The sequence below is a fragment of the Dendrobates tinctorius genome, unplaced genomic scaffold, assembly GCF_039654945.1.
Source record: "Dendrobates tinctorius isolate UK_male_01 unplaced genomic scaffold, ASM3965494v1 ptg000029l, whole genome shotgun sequence".
NCBI classification, from domain to species: domain Eukaryota; kingdom Metazoa; phylum Chordata; class Amphibia; order Anura; family Dendrobatidae; genus Dendrobates; species Dendrobates tinctorius.
The window spans coordinates 688,924-716,563 of NW_027361697.1; the positions used below are offsets into that span (position 1 = coordinate 688,924).

At 40.2% G+C, this 27,640-nt stretch overlaps 1 protein-coding gene across 5 annotated transcripts in view; it reads right to left on the minus strand.

Moving 5' to 3' along the window:
* Positions 1 to 8,013: 8,013 nt before the first annotated feature.
* ASTN1 (astrotactin 1) overlaps positions 8,014 to 27,640 on the minus strand; it is a 577,374-nt gene continuing 557,747 nt past the window's right edge. For all 5 annotated transcript variants that reach the window (XM_073571288.1, XM_073571291.1, XM_073571289.1 and 2 more), the window contains 2 exons: positions 14,326 to 14,509; positions 8,014 to 11,027 (listed from right to left, as the gene is read on the minus strand). In XM_073571288.1, coding sequence (XP_073427389.1) covers positions 10,790 to 11,027; positions 14,326 to 14,509 — 422 coding nt within the window. In that variant the 3' untranslated portion in view covers positions 8,014 to 10,789. The remainder of the gene's footprint in view (positions 11,028 to 14,325; positions 14,510 to 27,640) is intronic.

Here is a 27,640-nt window from a genome sequence, read left to right on the forward strand (position 1 = left end):
CTGATCCTAACACAAAGTATTAAATTGGAAAACTTGTCAAGGTTCCCAGTGCTTTCCCCCTAGATCATCATATCCTTGGAGAGGAAACTTTTATGTACTGCCACATGAAGTGGATCTTTGCAGCGGTTTGATGCTATCTATGGCAGCCTGTCAAGCCCAATATTCTTAAACTGTAGCTCGTGTAGAAAAAGTTGTATGTTCTTCTGGTAAGTCATCATTTTTTTGACTACTACCTCTAAGGCTGCTGTCAGTTACATTGTATAGTGGTTGCATTTGCCTAAAACTGCACATTCTGAATTGTTCTTTTTTGGTCTAAGAATACATACTTTTATATAAGAATTCTTATTCTTCTCCTATGATAGTCATAATTTTTATTTTGGTTTGAACTGGATTATCAGAAATTGTCATGAAGAAAAGATTTATAGTTCACATAATGCTATACATTCATTAACCCAAAAATTGAAAAACGCCATTGTTAGCTTTGGATGGTTGTTCATCACTAAGCTTCAAAATCCCTTTTTGTGGCTGGTACCCATTATCATGCCATAAATAATATTTAAAACTATTGAACTGTTGAGGGTGAATATAACCCTCCTTATGCAAATTGAATCTTCAGAGAGGAAGAGGATCTGAACTATAGTGCCACCTATTGGAAGTAGCAATCCTAAAAGTCAATATTGACCCTTTAAGGAGCCTTGCAATATGAGGCAGGATAAAAGCCAAACCCAAGTCCTAAGTCATATGGCAAGGCTCGTTGAAGGGTCAATAGTCTAACTTGACGGCAATATTCTCAGTATATAATTTGTTTTCAGCTTTGCTCATTGTCTTTAAATATGTTAAACTCTTTAATTGAGGTAGTTGTTACATCCCCAGTGCCAATACCAGTCCAGTGCGTACACTCCTCGGTAGACAAGTCAGGTTCTTAACTGCCTTTGTACAGTCCTGGGAGCTATCAGACACCTCCATCACACCTAGATGGATCCTCCTGTTTCACCTGTATGTCCTCCATGCAGCTTAAGATATAATTTCTGCCTTATATAAGAGTATTAATAAAACAGATAAATCAATACAAACTGCAGAATTATAAATCTCTAACTCTGTCCTCCTACATTATTTGTGAGTTCTGTATGCAGAATTTCTGGTGCATTTCATGAGATGCATCTTTAGCCTTCTTCTCTGTCTTCTGCTTGTACCAGCTGACAAGGGGAAGCCTATCATAAGCAGCAGGCAGGGGAGACAGGGTGAAGCTACATCACTTAGGGTACATGGCACTCTGCAGTGGGACAGCTGTTCTATATTACGTATTGATTGCTAAATGTCCAGATAGGATTTATAGTAGAGCAAATGTAGTGTCGTGATACTCTGACCACTCTGGAAAGCCAAATACACCATGGACAATGTTGTTTGCATTACAGTGTATTTTAGGTAAAGGAGGAATCAGGATGACTGCCCTGAAATGGCCCATCAACTAAAGCAGGTATACATAAGATATACACAAATCCTCCCTCCACATTATTCTTTATTAATAGCATATACTGCACTATTTATTAAAAAAACAATGCCAGTGTGCTGCTTTAAGTTTGTGCCAGCCAAATGGATTTAATAGTGATTGGGCTTTAATTAAAATAGTAAACATTTATTGAATTACAAGTTTTTTATAGAGCTTTAGTTGTTCTATTAATTCCCTTTTAGAACGTCCACCTAATTCAAGTGTGGGCAAAAACAAATTGTACCGTATATGTGTTTTGTAATAAATATTGCATTATTTAACTCTATTATGACCAACATAGCAAAAAAAATATTCAAATTACTGTGTCCAGACGCGGCTATCACAAATACCCTATACTGTACCTACTGCCCAGATGATCCTGAACACAGGCAGTAGAATGATTTCTGTTATAGTAGAAGTCAGACAAAAGTAATAAGCGCAAAATAAGTGTCAAAGCATCAAAATAACATTGGGACAGCATGACATACGGTATATGAAACTTGCAAAATTGAAAATTGTAAAGTTCAAAATAAAATAAAAAGGTTTTGCGGAACTTAGCAGAGAAAAATGATATGCAGATCCTAGCAAATCCAGCTGCCATTTCACTATATTCATATGGGTCATGAAAAGGTTTAAAAACAATCAAAAATAATCATACTCACCTATCCACCTATCTGTCCCAGCCACATTCCTGGCTGGTCCTCTGCTGGCTTCCTAGTCCCTTCCTCTATTCTGACACCAATATCGTCTTCACTGGCACTTCCAGCACCAACTACCCTTCAATGCATGCTCTGACATCACGATGTGTTTTAGTCCAAGCAACAACGTCTAGTAACCACATGGGACAATGCCTGTTCTGACATCATGATGTTGGAACATGCTTCAAGGCCTAGCTGGTATCTTGGCCCATCTGCATAGTTACATTATTCTCTACCTAACTTTGGAGGTCCATTTAGTTTTGATACAGATATTATGTTCTAATGAAGGGAATGGCCTTGGTGACTGATTACATTATAGGTGTTGTCTCATCTCAAAACCATGTTGTGATGACACAGCATTTATTCTTAATTATTCAAATGTAAATTCAGTAGGTCCAGAGACATACATTATTATCTTAATGTTGACTTTTGAAATTATGTGTCTTTCCTTGTTTGGTCAAGAACCATAGACTGTCATATGAGTCTTAAAAATTGATTCTTGATATTTTTGAATGGCTGTTGTTTGCATCCTACAGCTTATTGTCTGCTATCTTTGCAAGACAGGAATGCAGTCATTGAACAATCGATATTTGATAATATGTTGATTAACCATTGTGTGGGACTCTGTGGCTTGTTGATTTGCAAAACAGAGAAGGAAAAGCTATGCAAATTGATTACATACTTAACAATGAGAATTAAACTCATCCCACCTCCCCCTGACCTGTGGATGATGACCTGAAACACTGATGTGAGTATAAAAAATATTTCCATCATTCTGCAAAGAGATCCAGAGGCTGTTTACAAAACCACAGCCTGGAATACTCTATAGCACAACGGCCAGGACATCATGTCTCCATCATGACACAAACAGATCTAAAATTCTATAGGATGTCAGCTTAGGGCACCATGGCCTTGGCTGAAAGAATACCGAACTGCTCCATTGACTATAACTGACCCCATGGATACATTTGTGGAACCTAGGATTTGGACCCACTGGTCACCTGAGCCCCATGGATATGTTTGGGAAAGCCTACATTTGTACCCACAGGTCACCTGGCCCCATGGAGATGTTTGGAGAAGCCAGGTTGTGACCCTCTGGTCACCTGGCCTCATACCTACGAAGTCGCATTTGCTCTAATCTCGGTGAGTCAGCGGAAGGGTGAGACTGTAAATTGCACCATCTTGGTTATTTTGCTGGGACTGTTCTATGTGTTCTCATCTGTTCTGTGGTTCATTAAAGTATTACCACTCTGTTTTACCCTCATCCTGTGTTGTCTGGGTAGTATTATGCCCATGGTAAAAAGAGAGCTGGTTCAGTGGGATGAGCTCTGGACCATGCGGTTCCGCGCCAGCGGACTTCAGCACTCACTGACCCCCCGTATCTCCACACATGTATTTAAAGATAGTATGACAGCCCAAACCGACAGCATAAACTAAATACATTGCCTTGTAGGGGATCTAGACCTTTATAAAAACCACACCTTTGATGTTCCAATGGCTGATTCCGTTCTGCAAAGACTGACTTTTAATCACATGCTAATTAATGTTCTTGGTTACATTTTGGCATGTCCAATAGGCACACTGGTTTTGTATGCTCCAGCCTTCCTTACTGGTGATTGATAGTGCTGATTTTTCTGAGCTATCTCTGCAAACAGTGCTTGCTACAGGTATGCAACCACTGTCAATCACCAGTGAGGGAGAAGGTAGCTTATAAAACTAGAGAGTAGAACAGTGCATTGAGACTCTTGACCACACCAATGGAGCACCGAGTACACCAATAAACACTTTTGATTAAACCAGTTTATGAGAACAGGTGCAATGATTAGAACACTATGGGTGCAAATTTTCTGCAGGCTATATCTCCTGCAATGCTACGTGCTTAGTTTAGTTTTTCCAATCGGTTCATACCACCATAAAAATCTGGCAACTGGCCATACATTTGGCAACTGGCCATACAAATCTACTGCTGGGAAAATGTAGTATTACATACCAGTGGTTTAAATAAATAGACAACCATCTAAGACATGAAAAAGTGGGGTCTATGAGAACAAGAGCTGCCACCGTAGTAGCTCCAAGGTCTTGTTGACAAAGAAGAATCTAAATGTCATAATAGACTTTGTCCCTTTAAAGTATATGGTTCAAAATCATCTTGGTTTTTTTCAAGATATCTCTTGCGATAGAAGATTCAAGTTGGGCATTGATGGAAAGTTTTAAGGGAAGGAGATAACAAGAACAATTCAACTAAAAACTAGATTATCATTTTTGTGAAAGTTCCATTCAATGCCTTGCTGTAAATAATGTCTGACTCTTTAATATATTTCTAGTTTTATGCTTATATTCTACAGCCTTTTATTTTCACCCATTTATGGATTAGCTCGTCTTACCAGCTATGATCACTGCAATCTTTTATAAATCCATTCACTTCTTGGTATTCCATCTATGAAAGCTCTTTCACTTCTTAACCGTCAGTATTATAATTTACATGGTCTCTAATTGGCTTTTATTCTGCTTTAATTTAGAGGATGAAATGTTTACTGCAAAGTTTTAAAAATATGTTTTTACATTTCCTTAAAAAAAAAAAAAAAAAAAAAAAAAAAAATAGTTTGGACTGTATTTACGATTTCAGAAACGTCTGCATCTGCAAAAAGGACTGACATGAATACTTAATGGCATCTACATAGAGGAAAAATATGATTGCAAAGGAATAATCTTACAAATTTCAGGCTTTTTCCTGCATGGACAAGCGACTAAACGCTGTCTGCTTTATTTTCCGCCAACATATGAAAGCTTTTTAATCTTCACAAATGCACCTAAAAGCTTCTTTTAAGACTATGCTGCCTTTGCAAGGTATATAGAGTTATTTATACCTGAATAACATGTATATTCAGAGGCACACATAGAATTCTATTAGGACTAGCAAACTGCCTCTCCTTGCGCCGGCACTTAAAGGTCCTCACAGCATGCTGTGTGTGCAATGTGAGAATTCACAAGTCTGCAGTCACATAGAGTGACTGCACACTTGTAGCCAAAGGTTAGGTTCACATTGCGTTAGAGCTGTCCGTTCAACGCATGCGTTAAATGGACTGCGCTAGCTCTACTCCATTTTTTTATCGCGTTATGCGATCGCGCTAACGCAGCTGCTCCATCTGCGCTAGCAGTGACGGACCCTCGAACGCTGCAGACCGCGTCCGAGGGTCCGTCACAGCATGACGGCACATCGCTAACGCATGCCGATTATGACATGCGTTAGCGATGCCCTACGTTATGGCAGTCTATGGGAGCATTAACAGATGTGTTACATCGCGTTAATGATGCTTTGTAACGCAATCCGTTGAACGGACTGCCATAACGCAATGTGAACCACTCCAAAGGCTGGAAACCCCTTTTACAAGGTATTGAATACTGTTAGTGGTCATCACTTACCCAAGTAGAATCATTTGCCATCTTAGGAGGACTATGATCAGGGATGAAGATTATTTTGATTCCACAACATGACATTACAATGTTTCAAAGTTGGGTAGTCTAGCCAAAGATAGATTTTTTTTTCATTTTTGAGCATTGTTTTATTGGTAAGATTTTTATAAGGAGTGTTATAGGCAACCAATCACAATAAAACGTTTGTACAGTTTATACAATAGGTAACATCTGATTGGTTGCTTTTCAAAAACAGCCATTTTTTCACATTTTTTTCAGAATTGTCTATTACCATGCTATATTTTAATTAAGTAATATGCAAACAATGGAGTCCACAAACCGAAACAGGCAAAGAAGAAATCATGATGGTTGGTTGGTTGACTGTTGGTTAATTTTTGAGTATGACCTTGGTAAACCCAAAGTGCTAAACAATATGTCTCCGCAAAATTTACAGTAAATAAGGCTGTCTTCCCACTAGCATGATTGCATCTGATACTCGGAGAAAGTCATGATCAGGGCAGGATTAGCCTTCTTCATGCTAAAAGTAGGGGTTTCAGAACACGTCCTTCACGGCCGATGCTTATTTTTTGTCCATCAGTCAATTTTAAACAGGGAAGAGCTAATTGTTTTTAAAAATCATAACAAAGCAAAAGTCAGGGGACGTGACAGCTGTAGAAGGACTTATATCTTCTCTCATAAATTTCATGCTCCCTTCTTGGCAGGAACCTCGAGGACCACCTACCTCTTGTCCGGGCCTTGCTTATGATGGATCTGCTGTGTAAGGAGATTCTACTGACTTAACACTATTACATTTCCATCAAAATTTATTTAGCATATAGTGGCAATGGGGCAACAGATTTTGCTATCCTTACATCAATGAGAATTGAAATTGCAAAATGTAAAAAAATCTCCATTCCCCATTTTGCGACAGCTATTTTACCATTCACATATTGAAGTGGAATTTGGAAAAATAATAAAACCTCTTTAGGCTGATACTATAACTCTTATAGTGTATTAAAGCCCCCAATGTGTGCACATGTAATCAATAAAACAATTGTGGGTCCCATAAAAAGTTTTTTGGGCTAAGCCTTTTTTTTTATAAGTAATTATTTATAGATACAGGCTCCATATATGTTATTCAAAATTTTGCAGGAGCATAGTCTACAAACACTTATAACTAGACAATGAGGTTCAAATGACAATTTCCCAAGTCTAGTTTCATTTAATTTTTTTACATTCCACTTTAGCCAGTAATGCCGGGATCACCCACAGCGAGATACGGCCGAGTCTCGCAGGTTAAAACCAAGCTCTGGCGCCGGCACTCTGGAGCGGAGCGTGCAGCCGCACAGCAATACATGGAGCTGCATGCTCCGTTCCGGAATGCCGGTGCCAGAGCTTGGTTTTAACCTGCGAGACTCGGCCGTATCTCACTGTAGTGTGACTTCGGCCTAAATGGCAAAAAAGCAATGGAAATCTTACAGAAAATATTTCAATGATAGTATGAACAAAGCCTTAGTTAGGGTAAGATACAAGGTGGGAAAAACATTTCTATGTCTTGGTGAACCCTAAATTGCAGAATTTTTTGCACTGCAAGTAGTGGCCTATCTTCAAATCCAATACTTTAATCTTCTAACAGCTTCTTAGCAAAAATATAAACTGAAAGAATTAGAAACAAAATCTGTATATAAATAAACCAGTGAATAATTAAATTTTACATAATTTGCTCATCCAATTAATAGACCAGAATATTGATTGTCAAGTCTGCTATTAAAGTGGTAGGTGTCATTGAGTCGGAACTTCGGATCTTTTTACCAAAGGATAGTATACATTATTTCACAATGCTAAAGACATTTTTTTTTCATTTGCTATTAACAGTCATGTTTGAATTTTTAACCGGTTAAACAATTTACAAATTTATGGTAAAATATGATTTATCAGCTAAAGTGTAAATCAGTGTTACAGCAGATGAGAAAGGTGGATGCTGAACCGTCCTCATCCTCCTCACCCAATTAAGTCAAGTCTAGGAAATATGTGTGTCCTGGGAGCACTTCACTGAGACTCTGCACTGCTGTTAATGCCCCTTATTTGCTACAAAAGAGTGCAAAGTACAAAATAAAATGACTAGTTTGTCATTTTGGCTGGATGATCAAGTCTCAAGAAATCCTCATCTTCTGAAAAATTGATTTTCTTACTTGATACCTTTTGACATGCAACCGTTGATCCCTGTTTTAGGTCAACTCGGAAAACGTCTGCTGATTTCATTAGAGGCATAAACTCTTCACATTTTATGGACTATGCCAATATTGTAGGCTTTTTTGTACTAAGGTCTGAACCCAAAAGACCAGGAGTTAAAGTGCACCTCTACATCACATACATTTCCATTACATAACCATGTGAAAAATAACAGATTAATCTTATTTGTATATTTTAATATACTTAATGATTCTAAATTAAAACAATATAAGTCTTTCCACATATGCAAAATAGTTGTTCTGTTGATGATGTCTTCCACAAGCCATACACCTTCTAGATACTTTGCATTCTTAGTGCTACTTTCTTCCTTCTGTGCTATTTGCATGTCTTTAATGAATGATGTAAAAACATTGGGAGAGAAATAACTTTCAAATTCAAATATTTACATCAGTGTTGTAGGCTCCATCAGACGATTATGTCAAAGGTTCAGTCATATTTGATGGGAAGAACAGTGCAACGTGAGAAAATGCATCATAGAGCCCAACTGACTGCATTATAGGTAAGAGGGTCAGTCAGGATTTGCTGGTTTCCATTCTATTGCAGATGCGGTATTCTATCCTTTTCTGTTTCTTGCTCCCATTATGGGACAGAAAATAAGAAATTACAATACAAATGTGAACTCAGACTAAAGCCACCCTTACACTTTAGTTCGCTGTTGGAAGAACAGTGGTTTGGCCAATCGTTGGCCTGACAGCTATCTGGCCAATCATTAGGTTGACCGCTATCTTGACTGGCTTCTCCAGACACATGAGCACACCTGTGTTCTCTATCAGATATCTTAAGCTAGAAAAAAAATTCTGCAGTCCCAAATCAGACATGCCAGACCCTTATCTCTCCCAGCATAATCATTTGGTATAGAGTTGGGGCCCCCAAACACATTAAACTGTTGGCCAAACCCACTGATATTGGCAGAATCGGTAGACTTTAGTCTAATGTTTAAGGGGGCTTATTTAAAAGATAACGTTTGAAGCTGATTGACTTTGTTTCTTTAATCCATCAAAATTCAAAATAATATTTTTGCCGTTCATTAATGCTTTTGAAAAAATAGTTTGGTTACCATAAGGCGCGATGTATTCAAAGTAAACAACTAGGTAATCTTCATTGCTTCTTATACGAACGAGCAAATAAGTAAATGGATTTATTTCGGACCTGAAAAGTGAAAATCTCATAACCTTCATAAAAGTCAATCAGTTGGAGAAATGGGACAAATGGACATAATTGCCCAAAAAAAGGCCTTCAACCTGAACGTCGAGATTCCACAACTGATCAATGATATATGGTTTAAAATTCTCACTGATGATTTATATCAAAGAATTGAAGGTCTGACATGGGAGAAGATAAAATATAGTTTGGTGGGAAATACAAGTAGATGAAATGCCCAATAGTTGATGGGATTAAAAATGAAGGGCTAAGGCAATAATGAAGCAATTGATAAGAGTAAAGTTCAATAATCCAGTTTGAGACTTTTAAAAGGAATTATTTTTGAAAAGTGGAATCACTACTAACAGGAATTTTGACATGTAACCACTAACCACAATTGGGGTCAATGGTTCAAATGAAGATACACGTGTCCATTCTTATTTTGGTTCAAATTTGGTCAAGGACTCTATGAAACAAATCCAATATATTAACGTGACTTGCTAGTGAAACCCTATATATTTCAATCACTAAGTGGCCACATATAGACTTATTTAGCATAAACATCTTACAAACTCATCCAATCTTTTTCTAAATATTAAGCCAAACATCTTGTGATATCACATAATTTGCAAAATTTTGAAAAAAAATCTAGTGATATTTCGAGCTAAGAAGAGATGTAAGGAAGGACGCATCTGTAGAGAAAAGGGCCAATATAGTTTCTCAACTGTGTATCCTAGTTGTAATAATATGGTAATGAAGGCTAACTTTATATATTCAACCACCTTAGCTCCCCCCTTGTATCACACTATGAAGTTGAACTTCACCACGTCAGCTTGATAACATATTTCACATTATTTAAGCTTAAACTAGCTATTAAAATAAAACATCTAGACTTTAAGGTCCTGGTCTGTTGAGATCAATAAAAAATAGCTATTGACTCATTTTGATAGAAAAAATAGTACATTGTAAAAAAATGCCTTTCTAGCTTATGTCAAATTGTTTAGTGGAAAAGGGACTTGGATCTTCTACCTGGGGCGAAGCTGATACTGAATCACATGTTGCAGTTGTACAGCTGGAAGACACCGATAAATAGACCAAACCCAGTGTGAATTAGGCACTGTGTGATCAGCTCTGTCGCCTCTAAACTCTTTCCTAGCGAGAGCAAGAAGCAAGAAGAGTTACCGAACACATGAAGAGAGCTCTTAGTGTGTAATTATCCTTAGTTATCATTTGTAGATGGTAGAAAAGAAGGGGATCAATTTTAGATCTCTTACGTTTTTAAGTTGGACTTTCTCAACCAAGGAAGAACATTGACTCTTACGACCAATAAACCATAGAAAAAAAAAGTTGTATAATTTTTCCATTGGTTGGTAAATCTTGGTTAACATTGCATTATGGCAAAATGGGGTAAGCATCTTCATGATATAGAGCCTGAGTTGGTCATTTTTGCAACCATTTAGGTATTATAACATTGGATGCAGTACTGTAGGACATTACATGATATACATCTGGGTGTTTAGGATTTCATTATTACACTTTGTACACTTGATTTCTGTTTAGTGCACTATGACTGAGAAGGTCATGATGACAACTCTTTCCATGCTCATACATCCAGAAACTAACCGGTGGCAGTCTGATATGTTGTCCAGTTTAATTTCTGTTGTACGACCAGAACTCAACACAGGACTAGTTGATCAACAAGTCATTTTTTTTGTACAGTTACGAATTCAGCTTGCTTTTGTATTCAGCGCATTCTCTTCCTGAGTCCTGGTACTAGAAGAGGCACCAGTGACTTTTAGTTGTCTTTGCTGTCTCCATAGTCATTGCTTAATACTATAAGTATTTGTTCCTCACAGTTCTTCCTCAGGTCTCTACTCAGTTCAGTCCAGTTCACTGCAACGGGTTTGGGTTCACTGTAGCGACAGGCTAAGTAACGCAGTGAAGAGCGACGAAGGCTGATCCTTGGCTCGCCTAGGAGATAGCTGCATCTAGGACTCAAAGCTTCTAACTGAGATAATACTAGGCCGGCTTTCCTATAAAAGGAGGAAGAAGTAGGAAAAAAAATATTTCTTTTTACTGTACAATACATTCCACATTTTTTTTGGACAACATAGGTGAATTTGAATGATACACACATACATGATGCATGAATTTGCTATACTCACCTCATTTTCTTTTGGTGACTAAGAGCAGAATTTTTATCAGTGCTCCCGATGTTTGCAAAGAAACCAGCACATGACAGCTACAACCAATCAGTGTCTGCAGCAATCACATGATGTACTAGGGGCCTTACTACTCAGTGGTGAGCGCTATGGTTTTATGAGCCCACTGATTGACTGCAGTGGTCACGTGTTGGTCACTTACAAATAAAGACCGTAATGACCATTAGGCTACGTTCTCACTATCAGTATTTCACATCAGTATTTGTAAGCCAAAACTAAGAGTGGATGGAAAATACAGAAGTGGTGTCATGCTTCTGTTCTACTTTTCCTCTGATTGTTCCACTCCTGGTTTTACCTTACAAATACTGATAAGAAATACTGACCAAATACTGATAGTGGGAGTGTAGCCTTAGGGTCCCGTCACACCAAACGATGCACCAGCGATCCCGACAACGATATGACCTGGTCAGGATCGCTGGTGCATCGCTACATGATAGCTGGTGAGCTTTCAAACAGGCAGACACACCAGCGATCAGGACGAGTGAGGACGCTGGTATCCAAGGTAAATATCGGGTAACTAAGCACGCACGTTGCTTAGTTACGCGCTGTGTACCTTGGATACCAGCGTGCTCGTTCTGGGAGCTGGTATCCAAGGTAAATATAAGGTAACTAAGCGCGCGCGGCACTTAGTTACCCGCTGTTTACCTTGGATGCCAGCTCCCAGCGCGAGCACGCTGGTATCCAAGGTACACAGCGCGTAACTAAGCAACGTGCGTGCTTAGTTACCCGATATTTACCTTGGATACCAGCTCCCAGCGTCTGCTTACAGCGCTGGGAGCTCGCTGATAGTTGGTCTCCTGCTGCCACAAGCAGCGATGCGTGCTGGCCAGCAGGAGACTAACGATCAAAAAATGGCCCAGGACACTCCTGCATGATCAGCGATACCCGGCACACAGCGAGATCGCCGATGCGTCACAAAATCAGCGATCTCGCTATGTGTGACGGGCCCCTTAGAGCTTCTCTGCTGTATTACTAGGCGGAAAAAGGGATGAAAGAATATAGTTTATTTTTTGTTATAATATTACATTTGTTGCTATTTTCTTCAAAGGTTAGATCTTTTTTTAAGTAGTGTCCAACAAATACAGTGAATGACAGTATGCACATGAGGATCCAATATAACTGTAGACTTGGTACAAACATGCACTTGCACATTTAAAGATTTATTCTGCAATTTATAATAAAGTCATCACAATAATAAAAAGTAACACACGACACCCCACAGCATGTAATAATTACACAAATGGTAACATCTACTATTAACTAGAAATTAGCTGCTGTTGGATTTGCTAATAATTGAACCATTGGTGAATTTCACTTATTTTTTTTTTTATCAAATTCTATTTAAATGGGTTTTTGCTACAAACAAAGTACATTTGAACTAATAGATCTTGCAATAAAAATAAGTTTGCAATTGGAGGTGTTAAAAAAAATGTTCCTGTGCTGAGATAATCTTGTAAATGTGCCGCTGCTGTGTACTGTGTAATGGCCGTGTATTACCGTATAGGAACAGGGTCTGATCATACCACATCTCCTAGGCAGAAGAGGAATCAAAAGAGAGGATACAGACAGGTCAGTATGGGATCACAAATTATTATTTTTTGTAAGGCAAAACCTTTTACTGCCTGTTTTAAGAAATGTTTTATTTGAAAGAAAGAATAATTTGCCATAACATGCTGTCCTGTCTGTATCCTCTGTTTTATTTGCTCACCTTCCCAAGACAAGTGGTATGATCAGACCATGTTCCTGCATAGCGAGACACACTCATTTCATAATACACAGCAGGGGACCAATTATAAGATTATCTCAGCACAGGAACATTTTTTTTAAACACATCCAATTGTGGAAATTATTATTATTCAAAATCTGTTGATTAAAATGTTGATTAAAATTAACTTTGTTCGTGAGAAAATCTCTTTAAGGCAATGGAGGTTGATCTAGAAAACCAAGTAAAACTCTGGCCATTGTTTTCATAATTGCTAAAATAGACCCTCTAGAGCGATTTTATGTATGAAATCTTCAGTTCTTGCAAGTCGCTTCGTACAATATAAGTCCTTAAATGGTGTCTACACTTTCAAACAACTTGATCTATTTTGATCGATGATGTGTTAAATAGACAATCTACAGATCACTTACGGTAATTTAAAAAAGATATAGCTTTACCCATAAAAGTGCCAGCCATCAGATATTCCCCTTCTGTTTACTCTGTTGACAATTGTAATCCATCCCAGGCAGCAGAGACGGATGATAGAAACATTGTCTCTGCTCCTGCTCTCCTGTCTGTCAATCTGTATACTGTTATAACAGATTGGCGGGTTTTCAATCAAGGGAAAGGCAATGGAAAGCACAAGTGATGGCAGGAAGTTAGGGAAAGGAAGTTTATTCAGTTCTAATGCTGGCAGAATGCCAAAAATTAATCAGGACAATCTACTGAACTATTAATTTAAAAAAGATTTAGTTTTACACAAAAAAAGTGCTGGCCATTAGACATTCCCCTTCTGCCTGTTGTCAAGTGTTATCCATCCCAGGCAATAAAGACACTGAAATGGAAGATAGGAACTTTTTCTCTGCTCCTGCTCTCCTGTCTGTCAATCTGTATATTGATATAACAGATTGGTGGGTTGTCAATTTATGGAAGAGCAGTGCTAGGCACAACACATGTCAGGAAATGAGGGAAAGGAAGTTTATTCATGTATAGTACTTGCAGAATTCTCAGAAAGTGGAGCTGCATACTCAAAAAGACTGGATGTAGTGGGCTGGTGAAAGCAGCAAGGCTGTGCTAATCTACAGGTTTCATGGGAAAGTTATGCTTTAACACCACAAGAAATAATACCTTAACTACTATTCCTTGTTAACATACTGTACAGTAGAAGTTTCCAAAATGAAGACCCCAGTCTGACATCACTTCCTGCTCTGTTGCTGTTGGCTGAAGCTACACCGCGCAAACTTCCTGATTGGCCTACTTCCTGCATAAAACCACTGATATTGATGGTAACTGCTTCATTTAAGCTAATTCATCTTCCATAGAAACAGAACAGAGAAAACTCTTTAAAAACTTAAGATATTGTATTACATCCACACAAATTAACTTTAATTTTAATGAAAAGAATACCTAGGCCCCAGTTCATCTTCACAACGCCATGTAAACTCTCCAAAACTTTGAAAGTGCTGATTGTAGTGGAATCGTACACGGTGTAGACTGGGGGACCCCAGTTCTAGCAAGGTGTTGTATGCCGTTTGTTGTTCCTTGCCGCTGGTGTAACCATTGAAAAGGTTGTAGATCTTATCAGCAACCTCTAAGTATAGAAAAAAGAACAGTAACATTAACACAACCAGAAACATGGCGCATTTTTGATAATGAGAGTTGAGGGTATCTAATTCAATTTCTCCATCTTCAACAATTTTTTCCCAAAAAATTGATTCGTGTGAATTAATTTGCTACAAACTGCAAGTACTACAAATCCTCCAAGGCCCTGAAAAGGTGTATATAACACTCTGAGGAGTCCTAGGAACAAATCCAACCACTTTCCAGACAAACATAGCCATAGGTCTTATTTTAAAGTCAGCAATTTCTTTCATATGTAAAAACACAAACCGTTTTTTCATCAATAATTCGGATAATTTTTTTTATCAATGGTCGGTCAGTGTGTCAGTTTTTACTATCAGTGTTTCATCAGTGATTTTCTGAAAAACAAATAAATAAATTTCAAAGTTTCTCCTAACAACTACAATGTTAGAAATAGAGACAAAAAAGCGCCCAACACTCTATACCAAAAGATGGGCAGTAACCTAGAAATATAAACCGCCATTGCAATCAGAATTCCACTCCATACGTACTTGTAGCCAAGAGAAAAAAGGAGTAATGGATTAAAAAATTAGTAAAAAAATACAAAAGTTTTTATTAAGCACATGCGCAGACAAATAACATGTAAATAGCAAAATTGCAAAAAATCATGAGACACAAACAGGACAGTCTGATGTTTGTCCTGTTTGTGTCTCATGATTTTTTGCACTTTTGCTATTTACATGTTGTTTGTCTGTGCATGTGCTTAATAAAAACTTTTGTATTTTTTTACTAATTTTTGAATCCATTACTCCTTTTTTCTCTTGGCTACAATGTTAGAAATAGATAGCACACTGACTGGACACTGATGGCAATGTGTGTGTGGTTTTTCATGGACCCATAAACTTGTTCAGAAGTTTACTCTCTGTCTCGTATCAAATACAGACATGTGAAAAGCACTATAGACATTAATATGTACATGTACAAACTTATTTTGAGAATAACAGCTAGAACACGTCCATGATTTTGAGAATAACAGCTAGAACACATCCATGATTCACGGACGTCTCACTGAGGCCTCAGTAGTGTCAAAGTGAGCTCAACATACAGTATATGATTATGGATAAACGCATGGTTTCCGTTCACTTCTCTCCTGTGCACATTGTTGAATTTGTCCATTATTTTTTAGTCGCTATCTTTATGAATAAGTTTTGAGCAGTGACGTGCTCTCACTATCCAGATTCATTGCATAATGGCTGCTGCATTCCCTGCTTTAGCTTTTATACATGCTATGATAGTCCCCCCTTGATTTGCTGTGTTATACCATGTGTTGTGATAGCTACAAGGCATTATGGTAAAGCCTGACTGATCGTGCACGAGGTCACATTAGTATTCTCTGGTTGATGCAATCTTCTGCATTGTGCAAAACAGTGGTGGGTATTTTTGGTGGCTCATGCAAAGTGAATAGCAAATTATTCAAATTTGCTGGGCTAATGCCCAAAATTTTTACACATATTCAAATTGTATGAAATTAATTCTCTCATCTCTATTAAGACCTCATCATTATGGTAACGACCTCAATGTAGTCTACATTGATTAACTTTAGCCTATAATTCTCACAGTTTGGTACCCAAATTCATTATTTTCTTATCACCAGACCTGAAAAATACAGAATATTCTGTAGATGCACCGAGGCAAAACAATAACCCATTTTCTTTGTCATCTTTAACAGTTTATTAACTTTAGTCTTAATTAGATTTAATTGGTTTGCAAAAGAAGCTAAACTGAAGGAACCGCTGTAACAAATATCACTGAATACACAAAATGTAACAGTTGAGGTCATGTAACAAAACGAAGATCTTTCCAGCAATTTATTGCATTTAATTAATTACAAATGCAAAGAAATTTGATCTTGGTGTCTGAAATGTTTTTTATTTTAGCATTTGGGGATTTCATGAGCCGTAACCAGTTTTGGTCTGGATATTTGAGCAGTTTTTATAGCAAATGCTGTAATATCGGAGGCTTACAAGCAACAGAATGACCCAAGAGTTTGGTCGTAGAGTGTGTAAATAGGGGACTACAGAGACTTTGTGCAATAGCAAACTGAAGGCCTATGAGTTCATAAGTACTTTTTCATGAACATGAGATGCCGTAGGGGTTGTACAGGATTAGAAGAACATGGTTTAAGCCAGGATGGTTTAACACTTATCCATAAATTGGCTGCGGCATTGCAGCATAGCTCCAACCACGTAAAAGAAGCTGAGCTGCAAAACTAGACACAACCTGTGAACATGGAAGGTATGGGGATGAGCGAGAACTAAAATACTCGGATGGTCATTACTTGAACTAAGCAATTCCTAATGCTCGGGTGCTCATTTTGAGTAGCGAGTATAATTATAATGGGAGTCAGTGGGAAATCTGAGCATTTTTCTGGCAGACCCTACCAGTAGGTCTGGGGGCAGTGAAAATGTTCAAATGGATGGGAAAAGCACTGAATGGAAGGAAAACAGCATGGGGAAGACACCTGGAAGCAACTCTGACTCCCAGATCTCTGCTGAGAACAATGGGGGTGACACGTTTTCTCCACTTTCAGGACAAACAAGAATTAACATTCAAAATCGAAGAGAAATTGGAGTTTACAGAAAAAAATGTTAAGAAACATTCTTTCCTGTATAATGACTTGTATATAAGCCAAAATTTTAAAAGAATTTAAAAAATATTAATATTAAGGAACCAAAATTGAAATAGTATTTATGAAAAAAATATGGAAATTTCACTGTAATTTTCTAAGGAAGCAAGAACTGCCAAAAATTAGATGGAAGAGGGACTCAGATACACCCAGTATTAGACATAAAGGAGGGCCCATATATATTCTGCTCAAATTGTCATATAGTGGCACTCCTACACTCATAAAGGCTACGCATTAAGTGCAAAGCCAGCCAAAAATTACAAGCAGGGTCACCCATACACCACTGAAGGCACCAACTGTAGTACCTCATTCAGATATTGTGAACTAAGTGTAGTTGTGGTACTCTTGCATTCATAAAAGCTTTGCACCCAATGCAAATCCTGTCAAAAATTAGAAGCAGGGTATTCCATACATCTTTAAAGGAACCAACTGTAGTGCCTCATTTAAACATTAAGAGAAAGTAATTGTTGTACTCTTACATTTATAAAGACTCTGCACACAGTACAAAGACAGAAAAAAATTATAATGATGGTCATCCATACACCCTTAACCCTTTGGACTCATTCAAATGTTGAACATTAAAAACACTTATGTGCTGCTGTCATCTGGTGGGGTGGATAAGTGGGGCTTTCATTTTTATCAGATTGAGCCTGTCAGCATTCTCTGTTGACAGGCAAAAGCGCCTCACTGTTATGATCCCAGTGGCGACACTAAAAACCTGCTCAGACAAGGGCAGCACAACACCTCCAAGGAACAGAGGGAGAGCTCATGTCAGGTATGTCAGGAATTAGGGAGTACACTTGCTTTGTTGGTCAGGCATTGCTTGACCATCTTTAAAATCTTTTCTCTCCTTGTCAAAATTACCTAGTCATCAGGCCCTGGATTCTGGGATGGTGTCATGTAATTGGCCCAGACCTTTGACAGTGTACCCCTGCCTCTGCCATGTGTCTCCCTCACCTCTCCTCCTTGGTTGGGCAGAAAGTTTGCTCCCTGCTGTTAGCGTTGTCTGATGGGAATTTTTTCAAGATATTTTCCATAATGGCTATCTGGTATAGCAACATTTTAGAAGACCTCTCGACCTCAGGAAGGAGAGACTCAAAATCTACCTTTTAGCGTGGATTTATCACGGTGAACAACCAGTGCTCTTTTTGGCCAAGATAAATGCAACACGAGGGTCACGGGAAAGGCAGTGGTACATAAAGTCGGCCATATGTGCCAAGGTCCCTACAGCCAACACTTCCTCCTCATTCTCTTCCTTAGCCCATCCACATAGGATGGGCTAAGGCTAAGGATAGCCCAAGAAAATGTGTTGGGCAGCACGGTGGCTCAGTGGTTAGCGCTGCAGCCTTGCAGCGCTGGGGTCCTGGGTTCGAATCCCACCAAGGACAACATCTGCAAGGAGTTTGTATGTTCTCCCCGTGTTTGTGTGGGTTTCCTCCGGGCACTCCGGTTTCCTCCCACACTCCAAAGACATACTGATAGGGAATTCAGATTGTGAGCCCCATCGGGGACAGTGATGAAATGTGTGCAAACTGTAAAGCGCTGCGGAATATGTTAGCGCTATATAAAAATAAAGATTATTATTATTATTATGAAGGTTATGTGGGTACTAGCCTTTGTTGCGCTGGCTTGTTACTCAATCCGCGCTGAGCAGATTAGATGAGATGGAGGCAGCTGTGGGAAATGGATGCTGATGCGGCGTACCTTGATCAGAAGCTCTGGCAAATCTGGGTACATTTTCAGAAACTGCTGAACCATCAAGTTGAGCACGTGTACCAAGCACAGTACATGTGTGAGATTGCTAAGGTTCACAATCGCCACCAGGTTACGCCCATTATCACACACGAGCATGCCTGGTTGGAGGTCTGTTATTCCTTTAAGATACTCTGCCGCAATGTGCGTTTTGTCTCCTAGACAAATTAGCTTCAGCAGAGCCTGTTGCCATGTTCACTGAGGCACTGCTGCAGAGCTTCCAGCTGATGTGGCAACATATATGAGATAACACATCGGAGATGGAGGATGAGGACCAGGAGGGTGTGCAGGAATGCATGTAGGAAGTTCAGGAATCCCTGATAGAAGTAGGGCCAACAGTTCTCGGCGTCAGTAGCACATGTGCTATGCCAGGGTGGGACTCGGCCGTGGCCTCCACAATGTTCACTTAATGTGCTGTCAGGAGAATGTAGCGTCCCTGATCACAAGAGCTTGTCCACATGTCAATCGTTAAGTGGACAATCCAAGAAAATGTGTCGGTAAGGGCAAGGGTGATGTTCCTGGACACGTGCTGGTAAAAGGTGGGGACAACACACAGGAAGAAAAAGTGGTGGCTGGGGATCGAGTCCCGAAGGATGGCTGCCACCATGAGTCGGCAGTATTCCTCAGTGTCAACAAGCCTAAATGTCAACATTTCTAAGGCAAGCAAGCAGCTTGGAAATGTGCCTGTTTAGCGTTTGGACCTGTGGGTGGCGGGCTGGAAACTTTCTCTTTCATTCCAAGACCTAGGGTAGGAACAGCTGAACGCTCGATTGAGACAAGGATTTGGAAGTGCCTGATGATGGTGAGTTCAAGGACAGATGCAGGGCAGAGGCATCTGCTCCACTGTCATGGAGAGGGGATTGGGAAGCACCTAGCATAGGGGAAGAGGCAGTGGTGTCACCCTCTAGGACAAAACATCAGCCCATCGAGTCAGGTGTTAGATGACATGTGCCTGATCATGCTGGTAGTGGTTAGGCACTTAGTGGTCAGGCCCCTGCTGATCTTGGCATGGTACTGGTTGCAAATGATGATTTCATTAGTCTCAGTACTCTCTTTAAAAAAGTTCCAGACTGGGGAACACCTAGCTCTTTGATGTAGAAATTCACGAGTGTTGGTGCTCTGCGGAACAGTTGCCCTCTTTCACCCTCTGATCACTCTACTGCCTCTTCTTGCCTGTTTCAGTGCTGTTGATCCCTCCCCCTCAGCACTGCTGGCCTCATTCTGCATGCCAGCTTACCCGGTTGGGTTAGTGTCTTCGTAATCCACCACCTCGTCTTCCACCGGCGCTCCCTGGTCCTCCTGACTTGGTGACTTAGCCACAATCTGACTTATCGGCAACTGTGTCTCATAATCATCTTTCTTCTTAGACAAAATCTGCCTTTCTCCAACATCATTTTCTTGTGGTCGTGGCTGCTTTAAGTTTGGTGCACACTAAACACCATCTCCTTTGTCCCTTTTGGACCAAGCGGTGTGAGAGACCACCATAAAGAAATTATGTTGTAAAAAGCTCACTGGAGTGTCCTAGTGTAGGATCACTAGTCTCCTGGGATGGACCATGGTGGGCAGAAAGAATATCAAGGTGAGGATTAAGTGATTCAGACAGTTTGCGGATGATACCGGGCCTTGTGGAAGACTGTGTGGTGCTGCCAAGCATGCTGTAAGCATTATCTGCTATCCAACTAACCACCTGTTTCCACTAGTGTGGCTTGAGAAGTGGTGTACCATGCCTCTCTGCAAAGTGGGACAGGGAGCTTTGTGTCGTGGATGAGCATATTTCCTGTGCTCCAGCAACAGGAGTAGTTGCACCTGCCCCGTGTACTTAGCATCTGCATGCACCATCATCAGCACTTCCACTATCCCATTCCTTACTACATGTCTTATGCATTTTATAATTGGTAGGTCTTTTGAAATCAAGTTTATTTTTAATTAAAAAAAAATTGGTCACCTGCAGCAGTCAAAGTGTTGTTTTGGAATTTAATACCACCGTATTGTAACACAAAGCATGTAAAAGTGTATGGATGACAAATTCAGTCTATAAAAATTTGTTTTTTTGGAGCCTACCACCATAATGTAACACAAAGCATGTAATACTCTATGGATGACAAACTCAATTGAGAAACATTTTTGAACTCTTTTAAGGAGTGTTATATACCACCGAAATTTAACACAAAGCATGTAATACTCTATGGATGACTAATTGAAACCAGAGAAAATGTTCAACTCTTTTTTGTAGTGTTATATACCATACCACCAAAAATTAACGCAAAGCACGTAATACACATATTTTTTCACCCCACAAAAAAGAATGTGGTCACATGCAGCAGATATTTATTTAGCAACGGACTGCAAAGCCCTAAGTCCTGCCTTGAAGCTGTATTCTGCTTCTCTCCTGGCTCCTCCAACTGTCCCTCCCTAGGCTTAATGCAGAATGTATATGATACAAACAGAAAAAGCATAAGATTAGCCCTCAGATACACCAGCATCAACACTAGAGGACTCTGGTTCATTAAAATGTGTGCACACAAGCCTGGATACCCACTCTCTCCCTCCGGTAAGAACTGTCCCTGAGATGTGCAATGGCGTCAGTGTGCTAACCGTGGAGGCATCTGTTCTTTTAAAACCCCTGATGATGTAATACAGCTAGCCAATCACAGTACTGCTAGTAACAAAATGGCTACAGCATTACAAAAACATGAAGGGCAGCATCCAATCCGGGTGAAAAAACTCCCAAACTTTTATTCTGCCATCAGTACATCATTACTGATGAATAAAACTTTGGGAGTTTTTTCACCCGGATTGGATGCTGCCCTTCTTCATGTTTTTGCTTAAGCTTTTGGTCCATTTGGGTCCTTGGACTTTGGAGTGTGGATCCTACTGTGTCTGTTGTGCTGTCGGCTGCTTCTACACGTCTGGCTACAGTAGTACAGTGACTGACCAGCATGTTTATTGGCTGTGTAACAGGCACCAAACATGCTTGGTTTTGAGCTTCAAATACGAGCAGCGGCTAATGATTGCCGAGTGCCGAGCATCAATCAAGTGATCTCCGAATATCACCAAGCACATTTGCTTATCCCTAGTGAGATATTGTAGAAGAAAGCAGCCATATTTTTCAAATGATGTACAACACCTTCTGTGCATGGGGGAACCTGTCAGCTGATTCATGGAGCCTAAAACACATGCATCATGAATTTGTGCTTGGTTGAATGCTTGCACCAAGTACATCTTTCTCTGAAATGCTCCAGGGTATCAGAGAAAATATGCTTTGAAGATCTGGCTGGGGACCATAGCCGAAGACGGCCTCCGATCCAGTCACCTTTTCCCAGCCACCTCTGTAGGTGATTGACATGTCTCTTGCTATGGAACTGACCTAGCAATCACATAGATAGGCAATGGTAATCAATCACCTAGAAAGATGTTGGATCTTTAAAGTATACTTTCTTTGAAACACAGGAGTGCTTTGAAGAAAAATGAACCTGGCAGCCAGTATCTGATTCATGCTGCACGCGGTTTGGGCAAAATGAATCAGATAGATAAAAGTTGATTCAGCTCACCCTTATAGTGATATGTCCACACCGCACATGAGTAGTTCTATCCGAGCAAGGAAGCGTCTCTGCTTGACGTCAGGTACTTGTGAAAAAAGAAGGTATCCAGCTCCGGAGATAAAATCCAAAATCTTTATTGAAACAAATTAAAAGGTAATAAGCTGCTTGATAACCGGTGTATACTGGAGGAAGGTAACAAACTGAGGACTAAGGCCTCTTTCACACATCCGGTTTTTGTCATCCGGCACGATGCGGCGAAATTTTTAATAACCGGATCCAGCACAGGATCCGGTTTTGTCTCATAAGCTTTCATGGGCGCCGCATCGTGCCGGATGGTTACGCGTCGTGTCCGGTTGTTGCCGGACACGGCATAAATTAGCCGTCCGGCATCTGCAAAAAACGTTCCCTGCAACGTTTTTTGTCAGCGCCGGACCGGCTTTTTCCACAGCGCATGCCCGGACTCTGTGAATGTTAACCCCACAAGTGCCCGGCGAGAGAGAGATCTCTCTCTGTCACCCGGACACTTGTGAGAGATCTCTCTCGCCGGGCACTTGTGGGGTTAACACTCACAGTGTCTGGGTGAGAGAGAGAGAGAGAGAGATCTCTCTGTGGGGTTAACCCCACAAGTGCCCGGCAAGAGAGAGAGATTCTCTTGCCTGGACACTAAGTGTTAACCCCCATGTCTCTCTCTCTCCACCCCCCTCCCCTCTCCTCCCCTCCCCTCTCCTATCCTCTCCTCCCCTCACCTCCCTTTCAGCAGCTGTCTCTCATCGGCTGCCTCTGTCCACCTCGTCCTGCGGCTCCTTTAATAATGTCCGAGCCGTATCGTCTCGCCGCACACACATCCGGTGTCACGGCTGCAGGCCGGATCCGGCGGCCCGGCTTTTCGCCGCACGCTGCCGGACCCCACACACCGGATGTGTGAAAGTAGCCTAAGAGCACTACACGTGTTCGAAACGCGTCCAGTTATCTAGGACATTCCTTCCTCCAGTATACACTGGTTATCAAGCAGCTTATTACCTTTTAATTTGTTTCAATAAAGATTTTGGATTTTATCTCCGGAGCTGGATACCTTCTTTTTTCACAAAATAAATCAGATGACAAGTTCTTCTTTATAAATCGCTATCTGAATACGTAGGAAATGAGGACTTAGACGTCGCCTGCCATATCCCTGCATTAATAAATGCTTGTATTTCTCATTAAATAGCAATACACTGTATCATTTCTATCTTCCTATAAATTTAAGAATAAAATCATAACTGGGTGTTACTCTTTCTCTTGTCATAGGGGAATGTCCCCACAAAGACAGCACTGATTGGACAATGCATACGGACTTCCCCTCAATTCTTAATGCTCAGTCATCATTTTATTTATAAATTTCTAGGAAATAATAATTTAGACCCGTATGAAAAGATGATCCACATTTATTTTCAAGTTTCAGAGACCAGTTCCCTTTCAGTTTTTAGTTCTTGCATTCTAAGAACACTAACTTATTGAATATTGGTCAGTAGAGTTGTATCAGTGAATGCTTGTTTTGGAGAAGATGGTTTAACACACCTCTGAAGGCCCCTGTTGTTGTATTGTGTGCAAATTGTATTTTATTGCATGTTTTATCCTCCTGGAGGCTGCATTTCCTGTTATTTAGGGGTGACCAAGTTAACTGTACAGCTGGCCCATAATTATGGAGGTGTAAAAGGGACCAGTGTGTGAGTTCCCAGTTTTATAGTTAGTGGGTAGTGAGCTGGAGATAAGGAAGGACACTCTCAGAGAAGAATTACCAACACTGGGTGTGTGAGTGGATGCAACAGAATGGCAAGGGAGCAAGTTATTCAATAAGCAATCCTAGAGTTGCGGCAGTTTCCTCATAGCAGGCACGTTGGGGCTCCTAATCAGGAAGAGTTAAAGAAGGTTGCAGAGTTAGCCAGACCTGGAGGTCCACAGTGAAGGAGTATGTGGTCAGTTAAGCTGGGGTATGTCACTAAGGTGGCAGCTAGTGAGAGATCCCTACATTGTTCACAAGAGTTCAGCTATGGTACAGTGGCGCAGCAGAAACATGACCGCATGCACCCACTCAGGGACCCCTATGTAAGGTGTTTAGGGATGTGGAATTAGATGTTGGCCCAATTCCCCCCTTACAGCAGCACAAGTATGTAGTTTCTACTATTTGGGGTCCTTATGACTTTCTGATGTCTTTTTTTTCCATTCTTTGGTAGAGTGAAATGACCAAAAACAGAAATTCTGACACTTTTTACATTTTTTTAAAACATTTTTAGCATTCAGTGTGAGGCACAAGGACCAAAGCACTTGCCCTGGCGTGCCGGGGCTGTCCATGATTGTTATTTTATGGGTTGACAGCTCCTGATAAGCTAGGATCATACAACTGTATAGAAGAATATTTAGAATTTAGGGTCAGTGTAGCATGGATTGAGTTCAGGCTGTGCTCGTTGCGGGAAAGTGGTCAATCAGGATCGGGGACAGTGCTCTGAATGCAAATTGAGACCGCATAATGGCATACTGAGTTCTTGGCTACATCAAGGTTGCACCAAAACCTAGGAAGAGGACTAGAACTCCAGACCCACCTATTGACAGCAGCAATCTTAAAAGTCATTATGATGAAACACCATGTCCGAATATTGATACAGGAAAGATGTATATCTTTGTACCGTGTTAGCCAGTAGATAGAAAAATATTCAGGATTGAGAGTCCTCAGTGGTTGATAGCTTTTAATGGCTAACTGAAAAGATGGTAACACATTGCAAGCTTTCGAGACTACTCAGGTCTCTTCATCAGGCATATAGACTAATACAAAATCTGAAGAATCACATATTTATACACAATGATTCTTCAGATGTTGTATTAGTCTATATGCCTGATGAAGAGACCTGAGTAGTCTCGAAAGCTTGCAATGTGTTACCATCTTTTCAGTTAGCCATTAAAAGGTATCAACTACTGAAGATTCTCAATTCTGAATATTCTTCAATCTACTGGCTAACACAGTACAAAGATATACATCTTTCCTGTACTACAATGTAGTCATCCAAGACAAAAGGTCTGATTATAGCAATCATGCTCTGATCAGAGTTTGATCCTATTTTATCGGTTGTGGGGAATAATAATAGCTAAAAAAAATAAATAATTCTCCACTAAGTCATCGGAGTGCAGTCTGATTTTTTTCACCAACCCATAGACTTGAATGGCTGAGTGTGTTCCGATTATTCAAGGCAAATTGTGCACTTGTACAATTTTTACGGTCGTGTGCACGAGCACAGGTAGATAACTAAACAGACAAAAGCAAACTTTCATCTTAAGCCCCCGTTACACACTGCGATATCGCTAGCAATATCGCTGTAAAGTCACCGATTTTGTGACGTTGCAGCGATATTGCCAGCGATATCGCTGCATGTGATACTTACCTCCGACCGGCTCCCCCGCTGGTTATCTCTGATCGCGCAAGAAGCTGCTGGACCATTCCTCGTCGGCCACTTCCTGCGGCGCTTCATGCTGTGACGACGAGCGACGCGTGGAGCCGGGCGGGAGGACGCAGGATCGCCGCATCTGACAGGTAAGTAGCGATCCCCGTCCCCAGCGATGTCGCTGGTGAGATCTGCCTGTGTGGCAGCTCACTAGCGACCACCTAGCGATGCACCAGCAATCCTGACTGCGTCACATCGCTGGTCGGGATCGCTGGTGAGTCGCTAGGTGTAACGGTACCCTTGGGTGTTTTTATTTGTGTATGTGACTCCAAATCCTCCCCTAATAAATATTTCCTTAATCCTTATTCCTATTTTTACTTTCCCCTCTCCTTTCCCAAATAACGGATATATGGCTTAAAAAACCATAAAAATGATTGAAAACCAAATACATTTGGCAATAAATTCCATTATAATTTATTCTCAATATTCTTATGAAATGTTCCAAACATTTTTACCTTATCCCCTTATCCGCTCCAAACACACTAAGATTATAACTTTGTATGAATTATAGAATCACATTTTTGAATGGATACTTTCTCCTTATTTGGGGATGTCAATTTATCAATTTTAAGAAACAAAAATCTTTTGGTTCTTTTAAGACTTTACTATTATATTAGTTTTTCTATGACTAGAACAAATTCCCTATGGGAGCAACTTTTCTGTAATGCTGTAGATAAGCCCCCGATGTAACCTGAAAGATAAAAAAAACGAGTTAGATTATACTCACATGGGGTCCGGTCTGGTCCGATGGGTGTCGAGGTCCGGTCCGGCACCTCCCACCTTGTAGTGATGACGTCCTCTTCCTTGCTTCTGCCACGGCTCCTGCACAGGCATACTTTATCTGCCCTGTTGAGGGCAGAGTAATGTACAGCAGTGCGCAGGTGCCGGGAAAGGTCAGAGAGGTCCTTCACCTGCACACTGCAGTACTTTAGTCTGCCCTCAACAGGGCAGATAAAGTATGCCTGTGCAGGAGCCGCAGCAGAAGCAAAGAAGAAGATGTCATCGCTAGAAGATGGGAGGCGCCGGACCGGACCGCGACACCCATCGGACCGGACCCCCGGGTGAGTATAATCTAACTCATTTTTTTTATCTTTCAGGCTATGTTGAGGGCTTATCAACAGCATTACAGAATGCTGTAGATAAGCCCCTGATGGCGGTGGCCACATCTCATAGGCCAAAAATGAGGCGACAGATTCCCTCTAAAGAGGAAGATTATGATATTAAACTTATAGGGGATTCATTATTGAAACTTTCTTCACCCTATAATCAATTTTTTACATTTTTTTTTAGCCATTAAATGCATAAAAAGTCTTAGGTAAACATACAGCTACATGTATTGCAAGAGGTAAAAGCTAAATAATATCACAAGCAACATCAGACAGGATCTTTAACAAATCCATGGGAGGAAAAGCAATATGCACTTCCCAAAAGTTCTTGGGGATAGACCTCAATTGAAAAAGTTAATATTTAAAGGTCTTAGTGAGAATATACGGTAACAATTCTAAAAAAAAACCTTTCATTGAATAATAAAAAATATTCAGCTTTGTGCAGCATGAATTTTTGAATACTTTATGTAATTGTGATCTCCCTGCTGCAGGAACTGTACAGAGGCGGAGGGTGCGGGCTGCAATATCACTTAATCTCACTATAGCACAACAATCAACTTTTTTTTCTTCTTAGAGCTGTTT